The 22,118-nt window shown below is 41.6% G+C and overlaps 1 protein-coding gene across 14 annotated transcripts in view; it reads right to left on the bottom strand.

The window, feature by feature from the left end:
* Positions 1-22,118, bottom strand: part of CLIP1 (CAP-Gly domain containing linker protein 1) — a 104,930-nt gene that overhangs the window by 4,987 nt on the left and 77,825 nt on the right. For all 14 annotated transcript variants that reach the window (XM_039879343.1, XM_039879341.1, XM_039879351.1 and 11 more), the window contains 2 exons: positions 19,147-19,267; positions 5,657-5,709 (listed from right to left, as the gene is read on the bottom strand). In XM_039879343.1, coding sequence (XP_039735277.1) covers positions 5,657-5,709; positions 19,147-19,267 — 174 coding nt within the window. The remainder of the gene's footprint in view (positions 1-5,656; positions 5,710-19,146; positions 19,268-22,118) is intronic.

Genomic DNA, 22,118 nt, shown 5'->3' with positions numbered 1-22,118 from the left:
CCAAAGAGTTAAAAATTCCAGAAATCAACCGAGAGAGTGGTCAGTGTGTAACTCTCCTAGAACAAACATGTAATTAACTTTCGTTAATGTAAAGAAAAAAGGTATGACAGGGAAATTTTATAGGGCGTTAAGGCTATTACGCTTGCAAAATTTTACTTGAAATTTTACTTACTGTGAGGGGAGAAAAAGTTTACTATGCATAGACATGCCAGAATCTGCTATCATTGTATCCATTCGAATTTAAAGAAACAAGTTAATAACTTTGGAAGACATAGAATTAAAAAAAACAAAACCAGATTGTTGCACCCCCAAAGAATTCTTTTAAAAGTCTAACCCCAGTTGAGTTCTGTTACTTCTCAAATAAATTATTACCAAGCAATAACGACAATTAAAATACACACATGCAAAGCGATTATACAGATGTCATGCAGAGCAGTTTTATGCTGGAAGTATCGATTGGTTCTCACTAATTTCAGTAACTTTTAGCAAGTTCCAAGAATGTGTTTTTGAGATCTCATGGGCCAAAACGGTAGCAACGATTATTACTACTATTCAAACTGAAGGATTATTACTTTTCATCCATGGAATCTGAATCCGAAGACGACATTAAATTGCTCAGAAATTAAAAGTGATTGCATAAAAGCTAGAACAGAAATGCTGAAATGGATTTTCAGGTATAGAAAACATGGGGGCGTCTGGAAGGAGAAGGTCCAAGTTCTGGGTGTATGTCCTCGGCCTGACTCGGCAGAGGGAGGGGACCGGGCCTTCAACGAGAGGAGCGGGGAACGTGATTCTTGGAGTCGAGGGAGTGGGAAAGAAGGGGGACGACGAAGGGAAGACAGGGAGGGAGGGAGGAAGGGAGGGCAAGACACGACAGATGCAACCCAAAGGGGCAGGCTTCCGCGCGTTTGTGTGTGTTTGAGTTTACGTTGTTGTAAAAGTTATATGCATTTCACAAGTACCAATGGTCATCAGAGACAAGGAAAGACTGAGGAACTGTCACAGACTGGAGGGGACTACGGGGTGTGACAACTAAATGCAGTGAGGTTTCCTACACTGGATCCTGAAAGAGAAAAAGGATGTTAATGGAAAAACTGGGGCAATGTGAATAGTCTAGAAAGTCTAGAGTCCAGCTAAGAGTCCTGTGCCCGTGTCACTTTCGGAGCTGTCATAAATGTACCAGGGACTGTACACGTTAGGGGGGGTGCTGAGGGAAGGGTATGTGGGAACACTGAACGACCTTCGCAAATCTATGAATTTAAAATGTTTTAAATAAAAAGTTGTTTTTTTTTTAAATACATGCAGTCTGAAACAAGATAAAAAGACCTTGTAGCACAAAAATATTCTGGGGAAAACAGAACTGGAGACTAGTTTCCTAGCTAGCTCTCAGGCCATATGACCTATGACATTAATGCGGCTGATCGTCAGTGAGAATTCAGAGCTTAAACGAGCCGAATTATTCCCGGTTCTACCAGCGGTAACTGGGTGAGTGCAGAGCATGTAATGGTTTGGTCTGTTTTAGAAACAACTAGAAGAATCGGAAACTGAGGCCCAGGTTAGAAATGGCAGAAAGTATGGTTAGTGAGACCCAAGATATCCGGCACACGAATTACAGAATTCTCATGATTTATGATAAATTGAAATTCTACACAAAGATAAAAATATAAGTGTTGTATTTATCTCATTGTGAGGCTTGCACTTTTACTCCAGAATGATGAGTAATAAGAAAAGAATCTGAGACTTACAGAAGTTTCTTGAATTCAACACCCAAGCATTATTTGTACACTGAAAAGGGGGTGGGCACCAGTGATGTTCAATCACTAAGGGGGTGACACCTAGCTAGGAAATAGGGTCTTGTTTAGGTTAAAACAAAGATTTTAATGGAAGGAATGTACAGGTACTTCCTCCACCTGTAAAGTAAATATCTGACGTTATCCAAAGATTCAATAAATCTTGAACTCCTTAAGTTTCTAGTAAACTTATTGGGTAGTTTATCATGAAAACTATTTCAAGAGCTTCACTTGTTATAAATACAACTCGAATTTGAACAATGTTACTGTAAATATTTTTACTGAAAAATACCAGGATTTGGGGGTTATGAAGCAGATTAAGATTCCTCCATAATCAGGACTCTAGTTAGCCAAGACGTCACAGATTCTTTAGTGTCAGGGACCGTCAGCTGGCAGAAGGAAGAAGGTACAGGTATCTTGCTTGTCATCGCATACACAAAACCTCTAAGCGAGACTGCTCTCTAAGATGGCAAGCAGAACGCCGCTGCACTATTATCAAAAGATGCTTGGCTATGAGAGGGATACGACTTGTGACATCTCTCAAATGACAGGACAGACAGACAGCGGCAGCTCATCTTTGTGACAGATCTTCAGTGCTGGCTTCTTAGGCTATTTCTGAGCCCTAATCCCACTGTGCAAACCAAGAGGGACAAGTTAAACCATTTATGCCAACATTATTGACATCTGAGTCACAAATCACACTAACGGTGGGGGAAGGGCATATTACTTTTAAGCCACCCTGGCTAGTCTGGCTTGGTGTTACTAAAAATATCAAGAAGGGAAGATAAACATAATAGGAAAGGAAGGCTAGAGGGGCCCCAAATCTTTTCCGCAAGGGAACATGTTACCCAGATTCTTTCCTTACTACTTACATAAGAAATAAACTCTAGTAACGAAGGAAATACCTTAAAGTGTTACTGGGCAAGCTTTAAAAATGCAAGATAACAAGAACCGAATATTAGAAACATGAAGAGAAATGCAAATACAAATTTGCACTGAAGTTCTTCACTGTATATAGGTACAAAAAAAGTGTGTGTGAGTGCGCGCGCGCGCATGTGTGTGTACTGTTGAGAATATTTTACAAAACAAAAGCGAGACACAGAGGGACAAAGGCAGCCAAAAAATATATACAACAGTTTGGTTTACTAAAAAGATATGAAATTTATTTATTATAACGTGGATAGACTTTCTTTAGTCTTACCATGAAAGACACACAGATATAGCAAAGGAAGCAAGAGTAGGAAAGGGAAAAGAGAGGGGTGAGATGAGCATTGGTCAGTAGCACAAGCTTGGAGACAGTCAGACAGTCAGCAACCCACAGTGAGCTTAATGAGCCGAGGCGCACGTGACCACGTCAGACTCTGCGGGCGGCACGGTTCACTAGTTTTCAGTCCTGACAGAAATCCTGCATTTACACTAACAGAATTCATTGTGACTTCATGAAGTCCCTTCTTGGGCATAAGGAAGCCTAGAGGAGGGAAGGAAGCCAGACGAGTTTCCTCATCTGCTGCGGGGTGTCGCAGTCAGAGGGACACGCCTCCCCAGTTCTGTCACTTAGAGCGATTCGAGGTTGGCCCTGCTTTACCCAGTGGACATCTGGGAACCCGTCTTGAAGGAGACCTGTCTAACTTGCAGACCAGTTTTCCGAAGAAATGATTACATTTTTAAGCTAAGAGCAAAACCTTCACTACGTATTGCTTGATTCAATGTTTAGGTACCTTAGCAGCTACAAGAGGATGCTACTAACTTCTGACTGATAAGTAGTTTCACCCTGCAGTCAGGAGTAAGTTCTGCACTTCGATGTAATGACCCCTCGGAAGATGAAATTGTATCCTGTTTTGACTGCTATATGTCCAATGATCACTTCTAAAGGGAACTGTTGGCCAAGAGCTCAGTTCTTACTTAAACAACTACATTTCAAATATCCTCATGATTTAAGTCCTTTCCCGGCTTTTAAATTAAATATCAAATTCTTTTTAGTACTCTATGTGAAATTTACTTAACTATTACACACACAGACCTACATACGAATCTTCTACCAAACTGACTTTTAGAAGGCACTTAAAGGCCTAAATTAATAGCTAAAATATATACTCGCATTCAGATTTCTAAAATAGACATAATTTTCCATGAGGGTTAATTAACAATTTGACAGACAAAAAAAAAAAAAGTTCTAAATCTGGGAAACTATAGATTTAAAATTTTTTCACTCCCAGAAAATCATCTTTATCTGCCTTTACTGATAAAAAGAGTCATTTTCGAGAGCTATTCTCCTAAACATATCCAGCACCTAAAATGGCAGCAGAGATGGTGAAGTAAGGAGAGAGGAATGAACACGTACCCAAATTTGTTCCATCTTTTTAAGCCGTGAAAAAAGTCACAGGCCTAATTACATTTTAAAGGGCAAGTGATTCTAAAGTCACATGGTAAAGACTAATGACCATAGCGTGTTTTTCTTAAAAAAAAAAAAAAAAATTAAAAAGTAATAATAAATAAATGTATGGTGAAAAAAGAACCAGCATAAATATCTGGAGACCTGGGCCTTATACCTGCATCTGAGCTCCTGGCCAAGTCGCTTAACTTTTTGGACTCTAGTTTCAGCGTTTTAAAATGCAAGCCCCACCGTGTATTTATTTCACTGGGTTGTTTTGAGATTAGATGAGTTCGTGAATTATGAAGAGCTCCATAAATGCAAGAGGCCTATGCCAGTACTTACACCAGCCCATTTTCATATGTTCCCTCGCCAGAATGTCACAGGAATAGCCCTATTAACTTTTTCACGTATCCTTGATAACCGTATACATGAGGTTCTTTATAAAGTAAAAATAGATATGCCACGGCCCAGTGGGCAGAGCTGTGCCTGTACACAGGAGCTAGGTTCAGGCCTGGCAGACCAGTCACCACAGGTAATGCACAGCCACCTGGAGAACACCTGGCTGGACCAGGGCTGTGGCGGTGCTGAAACACACATGCATTCTGGTGTGAAATGTTAAAGAAAAATGAATCTAAGTATTTTTAATTAAAGAAAGGAGGAAAGGCACCCCTGGACCAAGGCCTAGTGTCCTTTAGAATGTAGCTTATGGAACCCAAATATCTTTGTGGGCTAAATAAAGCCCTCAAATTCCTAGACACCTGCCTTGTGGTCAGGAGGGGACACTGCCAGTGTGAAACACGCGTGTCGGCGGTCCACTGTGGGACGTTCCTCTGCTCTGACAGGTAAGAATACTTTGGAAGAGCCTGGAGAATTCTTTTTTTCTAGTGTATTCTATTATTTTAGAAGAGCAGACTGACTGCCAGGTGTATAAGCATCAAGCTTCCAAACGCTCACGTCTGTGGGCCCCTTTATCCTCACTTAAAGGTACTGGAAGGCTTCCATTTGAATACCATTTGATTATCATGAAAGAACAACAAATAACTCTTTTTCTTAGAAAACAGAAAAATTTTAGTGGTGTTACTCATTATTATTGAGAAATTAAAATTTTTATAAAATTAAAATCAGTATTTATATGCGGATCAATTTTTCCATGTAAAATTATAGTATTTTTAGTTACTGAAACTAGGAGGGAAGAGCAGTACGTTATGAGACAATCCGATTTTAGAACACTTCTGAATAAATGCCAACTGAACACGGCTTAAAAACTCAACTATTCCTTGTTTTAGTAATTAATACTAAAACTTGTGCAAATGAATTTTCATAATTTGTCAATTATAAGTACCAAACCATTGCGATGTGATTTTCCGAACCTAAGAAGGTCGCGTGTTTTCTACAAGTCACCGTACAAGTCATCCATCATCTTCTAACACTTTCCTTTTGAAACACACACTCTCACACACATGCCAGCAAAAAACACGAAAAGAAAACCTACCTCTTTTTCATTTCTAACAACTGATTATTGAGCACAGATCTCTCTTCTTCCACCTGGAAAGAAACACACACAAAAAAGTTCAGTTCAGAACAAGCCCGCAGGCCTGTTTCTCGTGCCACAGGTCACGTCCTCAGACTCCAGGACACCTAAAGCAATTGGCTTTCCTCACGGGCAATGAAAAAAGAGCAAGTGGTCACTGTGTCACAGGGAGCACGGCTACTAGTTACGAATCATTTACGACCTGAGCGACTCCCCTTCCTCGGGGACTTGAGAGGTAAAAATATGACCACCTGAGCAGTAGGTGCCGTACCTCAGACAATCAACAAGTATTTGTGAACCAACCTAGTGGAAGCTTCACCATTAACATTCGGGCTCCTTTACTGAGACAACGGAGGTTGCTAACGCCAGGAGGGCGGGGAACAGGTCATTTCTTCCACTCTGGGCCTCATTTTATACCTACTCTATTCCAAGCATTCGTTTTCTCGCCTATAAAATATGAAGGTTACAAAAGAATCTCCAGGGGCCCTTTCGTTCTAAAATTCTATTATTCTACAAAGGGTAAAAAGCAAAAGATTCAGTTAATTCATCTTCTGAGATAAGCCTTACCTCTACCCCTCAATCTGCACACCAGACTTTAGCCAACTACCCATTCCAATTCACACTGCTCAGCAAACAGGGGTGAAAAGGCTCTAGAGAGTGCGTGTGTGTGCATGTGTGTGTGTGTGTTTTAAGGGTAACACCAAAGTCTATGTAGTAATGGTTTCCAACAGCTCAGAATTTAAGCTGTATGTAGTTAAGGTCTTACTTCTGTTTACGTATTTGTTATGTACATGCTTTGCTATAAGGCCTTCATATCTAAAAAGTTCTTTCATATACACAGACGTGTATGTTTTGAACATTAAATGACATTCATATGTCTCCTGAGGTTAACATACAGTTTTTTCACTGTGGAGTCTGCTTCCCTGGTCTATTAACGTATATGCATTAGCTGTGTGAGTAATTTACAGAAATATTGAAACATTTTTAAAGAGCGAAAGGAGGGAAAAAGAGTGGGAGGCAAACACTAAAAAATGAGAGGAGGAACATCTGGGGAGTGGGATGTGGAGATGAGAGGGGCTTCCAATTTTTCCTTTACGCCTTTTTATATGGCTTACATCTATTTTTTTAAATAAGTATGCCGTTAAAAATTTTTTAATTAAAAAATTAAAAACAAAGAAGAATTCAATAAATAAATGTAAGACTGGGAAATGCCTACAATGAAGATATAAATGGATAAAGGACACAACCGATAATTCACAACAGAGAAAATACAATTAATAAATGTTTGAAAAGTCACTCAACCCTGCAAAAAACAGTACGCAGAGATTCTCCCTCTTTCCTGGAGGATGCATTGTGCCTAAATTTCCATGGAATAGAAGTTTGGAACACTTATTGTACTGATTCTTTATAGAAAACAATGTTTTTTCCTTCTGGTCCAGGATCCGATCCAGGATAACAAGTTGCATTTAGTAGTTACATTTCTTTAACTAGTTTCTCATTCTTTCCTTGTCTTTTGTGACCCTGACATTTTTGAAGAGCACAGGCCAGTTAATTTGCAGAACGTCTGTCCGTTTGGATTCGTCTGATGTTCCCATGGAGTCAGATCACGCGCCATTTGGTAGGAACCACACAGAAGTGATCCCGTGTCGTTCTCAGTACGTGCTCACGAGAGGCACACACTGGTGAGGATTTGGTCACCTGGTTAAGAAGCATCTTCCATGTTTCTCCACTATAAAGGTATTATTTTTTTCTTTGTGACTAATAAGTATTTTGTATCGAGTTGGTTATTTGGGGTGTTTGCCTCCCCACATAAACTTTAGAATCAGTTTGTCAATATCTACAATATAACTTGCTGGGATATTGATTGAGACTGCATTAATCTATAGACCATGTTGAGGAGAATCAGCATCTTGACAATAGTGAGTCTATGTATCCATGAACATGGAATATCTATCTGTCTATTTATTTAGTTTCTTTTTGATTTCATTCGTCAAAGTTTTGTAGTTTTTCTCAGACAGATCTTTGAATATTGAATTAGCCTTACATATCTGGGATAAATTCTTCTTGGTTGTGGTATATAATTCTTTTTACACATTGTTGGATTCAATTTGCTAATATTTTGTTGGTACATACTATTTCTAATCTATTTATGTTACCCACTAGAAAAGGCAAAAGTATAGGGCCATAAAAGAGGTAGTTTTTAGGGATTAGAAGGTGACTGACTAAAATGAGTAGGAGAGAACTTTTGGGGGTGAAGAAAATCCTGATTGTGGGGTAAGTTATATGACTGTATACATATGTTGGAATTCGCCAAACTATACACATACGAAGGGTGAATTTTATGTAAATCATACCTTAATAAATAGGACTTTGGGGGAAAAAAGCAAGTTTGAGTAATTTATATAACATAGCTTTTGTGAAAAACAAAAATTATATATATATGCATTTGTATATGTTGTTACACACATAAAGACCAGTATGAGAAGATACACTAAACCATTTACAATATTAACAAAATGACGATGGGAGGAGTTATAATTTTGAAATGGCATATATATGTGCATTGTTTCATGTTACAAACCATGTATTTCTAATTTTAAAGTACCAGTACAATTTTAAAGGAATAAATAATTCTCATTTTTGAGAGATATAAAAATAATTACAGATGACATGACAAGATATCTAGGATTTGCTTCAGATTAACCCATGACAGAGTGGAGGGTAAGTGGGAACATAGCAGAAACAAGAGTGACCAAGAGGTGATGGCTTTGGAAGTCGGCTACACGGGGGTTCACTGTACTGCTCATTCTGCTTCTGCGTGTGCTTGAAGTTTTTCATAATAAAAGGCTGAATAAAAGGGAAGGTTACTTTAAAGAAAAACATTAAGAAAGTAATATTACAGTGAAGCTACTAGTGTACAAATAATCACAGTTTAGGGAACACTGGCCCAGAAATCTCCGAGAATATATCTACCCATAAAACTGTTTTTTAAAAACACATGGTGGGTAATCTGCTTTTAACTTATCATTTAAGCTAAGAAAAATACTAGCTTGTGTGAAATGAAGGATGTGTTGACGTTCAAAGTCATTACATATGCAATTCCTGCTTTGCAGGCTCATTAAAAACCACTGGAATAAAAATCCTCAGAGAGGAGCAGCAATTTTCTTTCTGTTGTGCTCGATGCCATCTCCTCCAGTTCTGAGCACTGACAGGCACACAGTAGGCACTCAGTAACTGTGTGCTGAGTGAACAAATGTCTCAGGTCATCAGTGAGCTGGTGTTTCCGATGGGAATGCGAGGTGGCACTTACAAGCCAGCTCTCATGCAACTGCCTCTCTCTGCTCAACTAGCCTAATTAAGCCAAAGCCGTGCTAAGCCGATGCTGTTCCCACCGACTTCCCCAGTGAAGTGGTTCACATTTGGGCTATTTCGGTCTCTTCTCTAAGCAAGTGTTCTGATGTCCAAAATAGCAGCTCTACCTTGACAGCACAAAACACATTCATATTTCCTGTGCCTGAGGATTTCTCTCTGGCCTCCCACACAGACAGACAGACTGCTGCTGTTAGAATTGGAGAAGGTAATGCGGAAAAAAGGAAGAGGAGGCTTCGGTAATTTCTGTGGACAAGACTTTTCAGAGAAAAAAGAAGAGGGGGATGAGTGCAGTGACGTGCTGCCTAGACCCCGCTTTCAAGCTAGGCTCCTTTGTCGCCAGCTTCTGGGACAGCCCGGAGCTGTCAGCCCCTTCAGGGGTCATTGCTGTGGAGCGACTTCGAGTCAGGGTCATGCCCCCTTTCCGGGATGGACCACCTCCAGTGACTGATGTGGAGTTATAAAAAGACAGGTGATCTAGCCCAATATGAGACAAAGTTCCAGCTCCGGAGCTCCTCACGAGGTGGGTCAAGGCTGTCACTGGGCCCGCATCATGGCTCAGCTTCTTGCTCTGCCCAATCCTAATTCCTTCTCATGTTTTCCACAGGTGCTGTCCCAAGGGCCCATCTTAATAAACATCATGCACACTAAACACTCTCTAAGCTTCCTTCCCGGGAAACTGACCTGCAATGGGAAACATTAAGTTGCCACCGGAAGTTCTTAGAAAAGGTACAGGAAGATAGCAAGCCTTGGAGACTAGTTTGCATTTATATGCATCTGTATATGAATTATGTAAGTAAATACACATGAATATATTTACGTCCTCATCACTGTCCTTTATCAAGAATGCTATTGACGGTGTGGCTCTAGGGTAGGGAGACCGTGACTGAGGGAGGCCAATAAATATGAAGTAGCTCTTTAAACAGTGCACACACATGTCACCTTGGTCTTTTTCACTCCTGGGTGCTGAAAAGACAGCAGCTACTCTTCCCATAAGTCTGCGAGCAGCTCTGGTGCAGTTCAAGTGCATCCTCTGTCAGCGGCAAACATCCTTAACTAGAAAGACACAAACTGGAAGAGACCCACAGCCCTTGGCAGTCACTTACAGACCGGAAAGCATCTCAGTGCTGGGAAACACCTTTCTACGAATCTCCTTAAAAACTGGAGCACTTCAGAGGACTATGGAGAAGTCTAGAGGGATGTCTCAAACAAGAAACTTAAAATATGCAGAAAGAGAAGATGTAGGGTAAAAAAGGCCTTCAGCAACTAAACGTGCCCACCGGTCCATTTCCTAAATGTGATGATGCCTGAAAATGCTTATCTGAGTGAAAAGAGGGTTCCCGCAGAACCCAAACAACTCGGAGTTTTTGCCCATTTCTAACTTGTAGATAGAGCTGTCATTTTTTAAAAAGAAAAATTAACATATTATTTTTATTAAAATGATACATGCTCATTTTTAGAAAATTCAGCAACATAGAAAAATAAAAAATATCCCCCAATTTACCAGTGAGGACTAATTCTAAGTGTCTGGAATAACTGGACTTTTATGTTAGAATAATTCCAGCACAGTTAGCATCAGCTGAACGACATGGCAGGCTTCTCCATGTACACTCAGCAAGGAGGATAAAGGATATGGGGTGGGGTGGGTGGGGGGGGAATTTAATTTTACTTAAATTTAACAGGAGAAAGAAAAATGGAAGTCAACGAAAGAAACTGGTTGAAGGTGAAAAAAAGTTCTTTACCACAAAGATATATTCGATTCTAAGAGCTCCCACTAAGTTTATATACATCTATTATGTAAAATTTTCAAGTAATATACATTTTTTTAAAACATGAGATTAGCATCATTTTCTTAGGTATAAGTTAATTTTAACTTCAGACAATATCAAACATCCCCCGACATAAAAGATGAGGAAGTCTGAGCACTTTCTCTTTCACCTGACTGCCTCAAATTTTGTCAGTCATATCATTTTTTCTCCTTTCTCTTTCCTTTTTTCTCTTTACCTTGCAAATGTTTTAAACTTACATTCACTAAATGATCAAAATTAGCATCAAGCAACATCACATGTCTCCTAGCAGGGTACAATATGATTATAAATATATAGTCTTCCTGCTAAAAATGCCTAACCTGGATGCCATCATCATGAAACATCAGACAAACCCAAAATGAAGAGTTTATACAACACAACTGGACTGTTCTTTTCAAAAAAAGTCAAGTCATGAAAGGCAGAGGAACTGCTCCAGATTAAAGAAGATTAGAGACCTGAAAACTCGGTGTATGGAATGCATGATCCCGGACTGGAGCCTGGATCAGAGAAAAAACAAAAACAAAAAAACTATAAGGAATTATTGCTGGGACAACTGCCTGAACGGGAATATTGTTTGCACCTTAGATAACAGCGTTAAACTTCTGGAGTTTGATAACCAGTAGTTAGGCAAAAACAAGTCCCTAGAGCGTATGAGCGTTCTACGTTCTATTTTTACAACTTTCGCAAAATTTGAAGTCATCTCCAAAAAAAACCAAAAAGTTAAAAACACAATTCTACTCTGTGTCTGTAACTCCCTGAACTGTTATCTTAGGTTGTTTATCCACTTGGATTTAATTCTCACCAGCAATCCTTTTATTGCTTTTTCTTTAGCCAAATTCCGTATTCTGATTGGCCAGCTTTTATCATCGAGTAGCTTCCAGACTCACAGATGCTACAGCTTCTTTCACGTTTCTTCCATGTTTGAAAACCTCCGCCTAACCTCTCATCTGAACAATGCTGCTGGGACAGGATGCTCTTCATCCTGTTTTCTGTCCCTCAGAACTTCGGAAAGAGCACATCAAAGTTTTCTGGTGTTAGATGTGTCTGCAGTGGGTTGGTTTTTTATCTTTTTATAAGGAATCTGCTTTTTTTTTGCCTGAGCACCTGAGCAGTAATTCTTGAAGTTCAAGAATAATCGGGGTATTTTTTGGGTGTCATTTACTTTGGACCAATTTCCCCTTCCCTTTGTGAACTCATTTTCAGCAAGAAGGACACAACCTGCGATGTCCTTTCCATATGCAGATTCAGTTCTTCCTTCGCTTGGAGAAAAACTTCCGCGCCATCCCTCCTAATGCTTTCTTCTACTGCATTTGTTCTCTACGGCAGGGATGCCAATTATACTTGTCTGGATTACCTCTGTCCTCCATGGTTATCGTCTTTCCACTAACTCTTTAATCTCTTTACTGTTTCCTCTTTATTTACTATGACTGGCTCGAGCCTCGCCTTTATATTTTTAGAAATGTTCATGAGGTTCCTTTCTGCTTCTGATTTATTTCCTGGTTCTAACATAATGTGGTTTTGATCTCCGATTTGTTCTTTAACTCTTCGATCTGTTCAATTTGTATCATTTTCTCATTCTCCTCTTCGAATAGCTGTTTTATTTAAGTCACTTAAGTTTTTATATAAAACCATTTTTTACTTTGCATGATATTTTCTCATGGCTCGAAATCCTTCTCACTCTCTGGTTTCCTGTGTCCCTTTTTTTCTTCTTTTGGTGCAAGATGTATGCAACTGTTCCTCTTATTATGGGCATCTCTACCTAGACTTGCACGTGTAATGTAAATGAATTATTCCTACTCTATCTGAGACCTCCCACCTGCACCTCCAAGCTACGGCTGGAAAGCTGGGCACTGTAGTGTGCACAGAGGGCCTGGGGCGAGGCTGGGGAACGGGCTTCTCGAGAGTTTTCTTTCCCTGTCCTGTGTCTCATTCACTGCATCTGAACAGAGGTGTTCCTGCTCCCAGGAGGGTGTCCTCAGGCTTCAGCCACAGGCAGATATCTTAAGCTGGTTCTCCCAGCACCTACTCTCATGTCCTTTGTTGCCTTCCGTCCCTAGAGACAGGAACGCAGCCTCATTATGGTTGGAGGTGGTTAGGTGACACTGTTTTAGAGATCCGAACTTTTCCCTCTCCTAATATTAAAAGACAAAATCACATGAGGGGGGAGCCCTCCACATTCCCCCACCTGTCCCCTCCCCCTGCTTCCTCTTGGGAAGGTCTGCACTGCCTGGAGGAACAGCGAGAGAATGAAAACCACAGGCCAAGGACAGCGGCAGAGCAGACAGACGAGCCAGTTCCCTAAGGATGTTCCTGAGGGCTGGACCCACTGGGACTGTCTACCTGTGGACTTACCGCATCTGAGAAAAAGGCCACCCACTCCCACCATCTCTGTCTAGCTAAGCCACTCTGTTGGATAGACTGGAAGGTGACAACTAGCAGTTTTTCCTGCCTCTGGGAGAACCCTGAGATGGCAGAAGAGGGCTTCTGGCCTCAAAGATTTTCCCTTGACTCTTTCCCCACGCTGCCTACTCACCTCTAATTTTCTCCAACCTGGATCAGGCAACAGGATGGGGAGAATTAGAGTGAAAATTCTAAGGACTCTGCTATTTGTTTCTTTTCTCTTACCACTGCAAAGTGTCAAATGGAGTCAAACCTAATTTTTTTTTTCTTGGTTGTCAATTTTAATGTTTATAGTATGAAGATGATTGGCTCTGCTGGATTTCCTGGAGACATTTTTTAATAATCAGAAAGTGTGCTCATTTCAATTAAGTACTGAGAGAGATTCTGTGATCCAGCTTTGCTCAGCCCTTCTTGCCCAGAAGTCCCCTGAGCCCAGATTGAAATTATGATGGCTGATGAATGCTATTTTTCCAAAATAAAACATGACAAGCTAAAAATAGCATTCCCTTTCTAAACATTTATGCCTGGGAATTCAGGCTTATTTAAAAGGCAGGTAATTATTCATGGATCAATTTAGATGATAACCCCAGTTTTTTGTATACTATGTCTGCTATAACCTCTGTCAGGAAGAACTGTTGGTAAAATACAGTACTGAGTCTCTAATCCCTGTCCAGTTTCCACAGGCGAACTGTAACCTCATTTTGTAAATAACTGGGGGGAAGGGAGGGAGAATCAGTACTGTTCCCATAGTGACAGCTGAGTGCATCTGCAGTCCTCACAAAGGGGACACACGTGAGGTCTGAGAAGCAGCAGACATTTCAAAAGGGACTACCTAAGATGACTACCTGAAGAGAAGAACTCACCCTACTGTGATTATTTCTAGTATTCTCTATGAAAAGAAATAATACTCTGTATGGTTTCCTTCCATCTTAGAACCATGTGACCTGCCTGGATTCGCACCGTGTGCTGTTACCATCCGTGCACAGCCAATGCCCCACTCGTGTGGTGACCAGGCTTCGGGCAACCACGGCTCTCTGCGACGAAGCTATAAACTGGAAGTAGCTGGACTCATGCGAGGAAGTCCAAAGAGCGGTCACAAAGTCTCTGCACCTCATTCTGTAAAACAGGACCTGAGGCCCTGGCTAAAAATGAGACACTCAGTGCACCATTCACTCACTCATTCAGACCTACGTGTGATGCTCTACGGCTTCTACCATCTCCGAGCCTGCGTGGGAAGAGAAGCCCAAGAAACAGCCACAGCGCAGTGCTCTGAGTGTCACGGATGGAGAACAGCGGCGACTGCCGCATGGACTCAGAGGTGAGAGATGATGACATCTAGGGTGGGCCTCCAACAATGAGGAAGAGCTCACCAAACGCGGAAGGGAGCGGAGCTATAAAAGCAGACACATGACTGGAAGTGACCAGGCGGCAGGAGATGCAGAGAAGCAAGAGCAAACGCTGAGGAAAACTCAGACGAGGCAGGTCGGGAATGCAGCTGGTGGCGCCAGGCGCTCCCCGAGGGCGCAAGGAAGCCGGGCTTCTGTACCTGCACTACGTCAAGTGACAACTCCAGCACGAGTCACAGCCAGAGCGCTGCTGCTGGCTGGCAAAAAGCAGACTGCAGGAGGCTGGGAAGGAAATGGGGGGTGAAAAATAGAGGCAGAAAACAGAATGCTCTTTAAAATTTAGAAGTAAAGATAAGGAAAAGTTGAGACTGTAAATGTGAACAACGTGGCGAGATTTAGGGCTGCTTTTAAGGAAACGAGAAGGATTTCTCAACCTACAGAAGATCTAAAGGGGCCATTAGTGTAGCAGCTCTAGGCAGGAATGTAGACACCGGGAGGCAGTGTGAACAGAGAAAGCAGACGTAAAGCACCTGAAGCAAATGGATAAATAAAACGCGGCCCGCCCACACAACAAAATATGACTCAGCCACAAAAAGGAACGAAGCACTGACACGCTACAATGTGGGGTGGGGGGGACCCCGAAAAACATGATGCTGAGAGAGGCCGGACACAAAAGGCCACATACTGTATGATCCCACTGATATGAAATGTCCAAACGGTCAAAGCCATAGAGACAAAAACTAGATGAGCAGCTGACAGGGCTAGGGTGAGGGCACAGGGAGTGGCAGAGTGGGTACGGGGTTTCCTTTCGAGGTGATATGGAAGAGAATGAGGTGATGGTTGTAAAACACTGTGAATGTACCAAATGCCACTGAGTTGTACACTGTAAATGGTTAAAACAGTAAATTGTTACGTATGTTTTAACGCACACACGCAAGCAATGTGAAACAGCAGGAAACAAGGCAGGCCATCGGGCAGGAAACAATGTGAGAGTGACTAGTCAATAGCAATTATAGCGACAATCTACCTAATAGTCAGTCATCAAAAAAAGATAAACGATGTTAACTATCAGGTTGAACCACATGAAACTGTGGAACAATAGCAATTTCGTATGGTTCGACCTAATCTACTCTCTTTTAAGAGACAAGCACTCCATGTGACATGTTATAAAGATTTCTGTCACTGTGGATGCCAGATAAATCAAGCCGTTCTTTATCTCACAATGCTAACTGATCCTGGTTGTCGCTCCCCTCCCCACCTTAAGATGAAACATCCCACTTGGGAAAGGCGACTTGAAGAAATTCTCGCTGGCAAGGAGGATGCCCGGTAGGGAGCAGATAACGAGTGGCACACGCCCGGAGGTTCTGCTTCTGGCTTTGCCAACTGCGCTCTAGGGGACTAAAGCAAACAGGTGCTCCTCTCGATCGATACACTGCTGCTCCACAGGGGCGCGTGATGCCCACCTGTCAATCAAGTGAAATGAGGGTCTCTAATGAAGCAGGGGACTATTATCATTCCACACCTTCGGCCGACCGGCCCTGCTCATCACCAGCCCTCTTAGTTTCAGAGTTTCCTACATTACCGTTTTAAGGTGATAAGAAAACAAAATGTTTGAACCCATGGAGGGAAAAAAAGAATATTCTACAAAACTACTGTCACAGAGAGACAGGGACTCCTTTATTTCAACAAATAACCTCACTTCCAAATGACAAACAGGAAATGAAACAGCCCTCATCATGCAGGAGGCATCTCAAGAAGTACAAGTCTTTGGCCAATAATCCCAGTGAGAATCTTAAGATGCAGAACAGATTCTGGCATGTCTTGGGTTTTCTATGCAAAATAAATATTTGAGGCAGAAAAAATATATACCAGTAGAATCGAGAGTGCATTTTAGAGCACTGTTTGACCCCACCCACCCCAGCCCTAGCTCACAGGTATTTTTTTTTTATCTTAACGACAATAATTATGAAGTAAGTAGAAATCGGTTTGATGCTCAGTACAGGGGAGTACAGGGAAACTGGCTTCTGAGTCAGTCCGACGCGAGTTCGGACTTTAGCTCCGCCACCTCAGCTCTCTCCTGAGTAAAACATGGCCTAGCTGTGTCCTTCGCAAGTTACTTCACTTTTGAGCCTCAGCTTCCTTGTCTACAAAATCACCTCACTGTCCCAGGGCGTGCTGTGATGACTCTGTGAAACATGGCATGGCAATCGGCAAACAGAATGGCTCGGGAATTACTACTCAATAAGAGACTCCGGATGGAACTCTGGACCCAGGTCAGTATTCGCCCCATGTCAATCGTTGTGGTATTAATCTTTAAAATGAAACACTAAATATTTCTATACTACTACAATTAAAAGTCTTTCTTTTTTAAAAAAATAGGGTTTCTGTCGAACACCAGCTCTGTAGTGTATTTCTGAGCATGACTGACCAATACTTTGACTAGATTATAAAAAGTAACAAAGTGAAACTTCATTATTTCACCTAAGCGAGCAGCGATTTCTGGAGATTATCCGTAAGAATGCGGCCGCTGAATTAATCAGTCTTTTTTAGACTAAGGCTGCTTCTCAGGAATGTTAAATGGGTGCTTCTCTCCACACTTCTGAAATTATATATGTGTCAAAGGAAGGATTACCTATAATCTTTCTTGGTAATCAATAACATTAGCGATCGCTGGCATCGAAGCCTAGTTCGCTTTCATTCCAGCCCGCTCGTCCTTCTCTCCTGAGTAAAACACAGGAAATGGCAAAGGGCAGAACAACCCCACTCTTCAGAGAGAAGTTATTTTCTCAGTTGCTCCTTGCAGATGCCGCTTCCTAACGCACTTTACGTCACCGATTTTCAGACTCTTAACCACAGAACCTTTTCAAAAGGAAGGTAATTCCAGTCACGAGATGTAAAAGAGAAAGAGCTGGAGGGGGGACAGCGAGCCCTGAAAACCTCTGCCCACGCACTGTGATGTCTCTTTCCGAGTCCTTTCTGGATCTGAATGACGGAAACAAAAACGGAATCAATGGCCCAGTGAGGGTCACAGCAGGAGATGAGAGGGCGACATCTGTGTGTCCCTCCCACCTATGGAATCCACTCTCTCTGCCAGAGAAGTTCAACAAAACGAGATCAAAGATGGGAACAGACTCAGCACCAAGACACCAAGACGAGACCCTTCCCTTGCGAGGCCTTACAGACACTGTGCTTAGATTACCCAGTGTTCCAGGCACTCTGGTTTGTGCCCCGGGTGGGGGCCTCATCTGGTTAAAGGGCTCCCACTCTTCATGAACTCCAATTTCTCACATGCTGATCAAAGGAGAGGGCAGCGACCCTGTTAAGCCAACTCACTCCAGTTTTTTTCCTGGCCCAAATCAGAAGAGGCAAACATGTCTTGATACTACTCGCTGAAAGAGGCTGAGCAAAGTACTATCTTCTTTGTGTCTGTTTCCTCTTTGACAAATAGGGATGATGATAATGCCACCTCCTAGAATTATTGTAAAGATTAATTTACTTGTGCCTGTCACACAGTAGGACCCAATGGATGTGAGAGACTATCACCAATGGCATCATCGTCATCCCGGGGTCTAGGGAGATGGGGCATCTCTTGTGTGAAGTAAGAGAACTGTGAAAAGCTGTAAGAAAGCCTCTGAAGTCTGATACTAACTCTCCAAATCAACTCTTGCCCTGACTGCGTTCTCTATACAATCATCCCAAATTGCTCCATCCCAAGTGAGAATTTACGTTTGCAAAGTATGCTGGGGGGAAAATTTTTTCCCTTGACATACAAAGCTGGAATTAATAACTACAGAGCAAAATTTTCTTAAGAATGTAATTCTGAGCTTCTGCTAGGAGATCAGATGTGACTAACAATCTAGCACTTTAACTGTTAAAGAATAAAAAGCAGACTGTAGCATTCTTTAAAATCAGTTTTGTTTTGGTGTTTAATAAACTTGTCAGAAAGCTTTGACTTAAATACAGAAGCAAATGGACTATGGCTAGCATTCATTCCAGGTGTAACACACATTTCAAATATTGGTACACATGAGTGCACCATATGTACACAGTTTCACTAGGAAATGTTTCTAAAAATTTAAAGAAAAGCAGAGTTCTATTTAAAAACAGCTGCCAACCCTCACACCAAATCCATAATTTTTGGAGTCTGTTTCCTTAAAACCAATTTTGAGAGAAGAAAAAAAAAAGTCAAGAGAAAATCATTTTAAAATCCAAGCAGTAGTAGGAAGATTTTTTTCCCTTTCTATTTAAATGCATTGCTATAAGATCATCTAATAAAGATCTTAATTTCTACTTGCTTGTGAGTTCCTAGTGTTTTTTAAAGGTCCTGTCGACTCACTCGGACCCCAAGCCCAATAGCAGTGTGCTTGGAAACCAGAAGACACAACACAGGTAACTGACGTGAAATCCCATTTGGAAAGACCCAGCCACACCGGGCTCATCTCTGAGCTGCCTCCCCTCCAGGCAGCGCCCTGCCGGTAGCAGACTTCAGCACGGCAGCGCCAGGAATGCCCGCCCAAGGCCCACTGACCTTCTGATGACTCGTGACTTCGTCCCTGCTTCTCCCCAGCTCCTCGGCAAGTTTCACGTTCTCCTCTTGCAACGCTGAAAGCTGCTGGGACTTCTGAGCGGCTGCCTGCTTTAGGGTTTCTCTGCAAGGACAGTGAGTGCAGGGTTACCATAGAAACAAGACAGGCAAGGAAACTGTGGGAGACGACCAGCTTCACAGCACTGAGGAAAATATATCTGGGTCACATGCCTGATAGGATCTATAATAACAGGAGGCAGTGTTATCTACATACAGGAGGGGTTCGATGGCTTTAACCTCTCAGGAGGACTGTCGTCCACAATTATTAGGTTTTTTTTAAACCTAATAAACATTACCTCCAGCCTTCACCACCCACACTCACCTTACTTCTAACTGCTCCCCATACAAAAAGCAATGTTACTACAAAATAAATGACAAGTGAAGTGGTCAGTATCCCTCTTGTCTTTGGGACTATTTCTATTAAAAAGTCATACCAGACCCACTATGTTGACAAAGGGATTTATGCTGCAGCAAGGTACTTTTGCTCTAACTCCACAAAGCTGTAATCTGTTGAGGCTTTTTTCTGGCAGAAATCAAAATCTAATAGTCTCATCTGCCAGATTCTATCAGAATCAAGTGCTGCCGTGAATCTGAGTATATATTTCAGACAAACAGGTAAAATCCCAAAGAAAATGGCAGTTTTCTAGTTACATAACAGGTGCCTTATTTTGTCTGTATTCTTTCCATAATACTAACTTATAATTAAAAGCAGCAAATAAAAATATAGCCTGCTGACTTATATTATGAATATCAGCATATAAAATGTGAGCAGGGTATGTTTATCAAGTATCTTCCCGTTATTAAAATTAATCCAAAATATGCATCTCAAATTATTACCCTTTTCACATGGATATTCAAAATACTTTATTTGATCACTAGATTTTAGTTTTATGCCATAGCAGGTTTTGATGCAATTATGACTTTTAAGTCTGTGCTGGCTAAACTCCATTTAGGGAGCTGTCATACGTGGCTGTATTCTGAATCCAGTCATCTGGGTATGAATCCATCTGCTGATGCATGAACACGTCTATTTTTAACTCCAATTGTCTAATGGGTGGCGGTGCTTGGCATCCTTTTTTTTTTTAATTTTTAACTCTCCATCCACCTATAATATGCCTACAGGGATGACCTCATGAAGATTTAGATGACTAAACTACACAAAAATCCTCTTAGCACATTAAATTCAGCGTTTCAAATAGATGTTTATTTAGCAAGTGAAGAAAAATGAAGAGGAATTTTAGTCTCAGGTAGTCGCTTAAAATCCGGGAGGCTTGATTTTAATTATGGATCAAAATACACACACATCATAAAGTTCATCTGTCTAAAGTCTATCAATTCTTGACAAATCAGAAGATTTTACTTATGATGAAATCATCATAAGCCAAACCATTCCTTCCCAGATGGTCGCTGCCTTCATTAGGGGCTGTTTGGTCTCAGCATTTGTGTGGCCTGTCAGGGATGCTTGTGACCCTCTTCCCTATTAAAGATTTTCATCTTTTAAAGTTTTTAAAATCCTTGATTTCTAGTAAAAGCCCACAGCAAGGAAAATTAAAACAAGGAGGCTAAGAAATATCAAAATGTCCTAAATATTTGTTCAATGTTTTAAAATCTGCAACGTGCTTCCATGTACATTTTCTCAGTTAATTCTCAAAGCCTCAGGAGGCTCATGTTATTAGGTTTTAAAGGTGAGAACACTGAAGCGCAGGGAACTGAAATGTTGTGTCCCAAACCACGGCGCCAGGAAACGGTAGAAGAACTGGACTTAAAACTGGCAGAAGGACCTCAGCTTTCATTCAAACATAGAAGCACCTTTTCCTGTTGAGTGTGGCGGGTACTCATTCAAACATAGAAGCACCTTTTCCTGTTGAGTGTGGCGGGTACAAGCGCCTCACAGAGCAATGAGGCTCTAACAGCCTGACTCCAGGAAACATCCTAAGGAGCGATTTTGAAAACACCTACAAATACATTTCTAACAATTTTTAAGCTACTTTTATTTTTATATGACAAGATATCATGAAACAGAAAAGAAGAACGTGTTTTAAAACTGAGAAGTAAAATAAACATTGTTAATATTGACTCGCAAACATTCTACTTGTGAATCGCTCAGAAGTCTATTAACTGCCATACTAAATATATTCTAGATTTATCACTGTGCCAGGTGAGTCAAATCAAAAATCAGATTGCTTATATTGTTTTCCCTAAGATTCAATTTATACAAGAGAGAGAAACCATTTTCTTCTCTTTCTATCTGAAAACGGGAACTGGCTAATCAAACTCAAGAGTTTTCCTAAAACCAGTCTAGTAAGCAGCATAGAGGAAAAGGACCATTCGGTGCTAAGTGCTGGTTTCCACTGCCAAGGGCAATATTCTGGGGGAGACAGTTCCCATCAGACCTCCTGTGTCTGTGTTGGTGTCCCTTTTCCTCCAGGAGCCGTAGTCCTGTCTGCTGAGGGGACACGGGACAAGCTCCAGAGGCCGTGGAGAGCCCCGTGTATATGCTGAACCACAGAACAAACGGCTGCTCACGCTCCAGCTTTCTGCACTGAGGAACCAAGAAACAGTGAAATGACTGCTTTTTCTTTTTCTATTTTTTGTTTTGAGACGCACCGTTCCCATTACATAGCACATTTATATCAGATGGTCCTTGTCACGTGGACACGTCTACGGCAGGGCACTCTGAGTCACTGAGGGCAGGGGCTCATGCAGCCTACTCCTCAGACTTCCCCTGCCAGCTCCTGGTATTATGTCAAGTGACCCACAGACGACCTGCTTCCCTCGGGTCTGGTGAGCCAGAAAGGTGAGAAACAAAAGCAGCCCAGGCCTGTCCACCCTGTGGTCCAGCTCCTCCTCGCCTCAACCACTCCCTCAGGGACCAGAGGTCTGGGGAGAGCGGCTCCAGGCAGGAAGACAGGCCA

Source organism: Pteropus medius, unplaced genomic scaffold (genome assembly GCF_902729225.1).
Source record: "Pteropus medius unplaced genomic scaffold, Ma_sr-lr_union100, whole genome shotgun sequence".
In the NCBI taxonomy this organism is placed as follows: domain Eukaryota; kingdom Metazoa; phylum Chordata; class Mammalia; order Chiroptera; family Pteropodidae; genus Pteropus; species Pteropus medius.
Note: the sequence above shows the minus strand (reverse complement) of the source record. Positions and strands in the feature narration are given on the sequence as shown.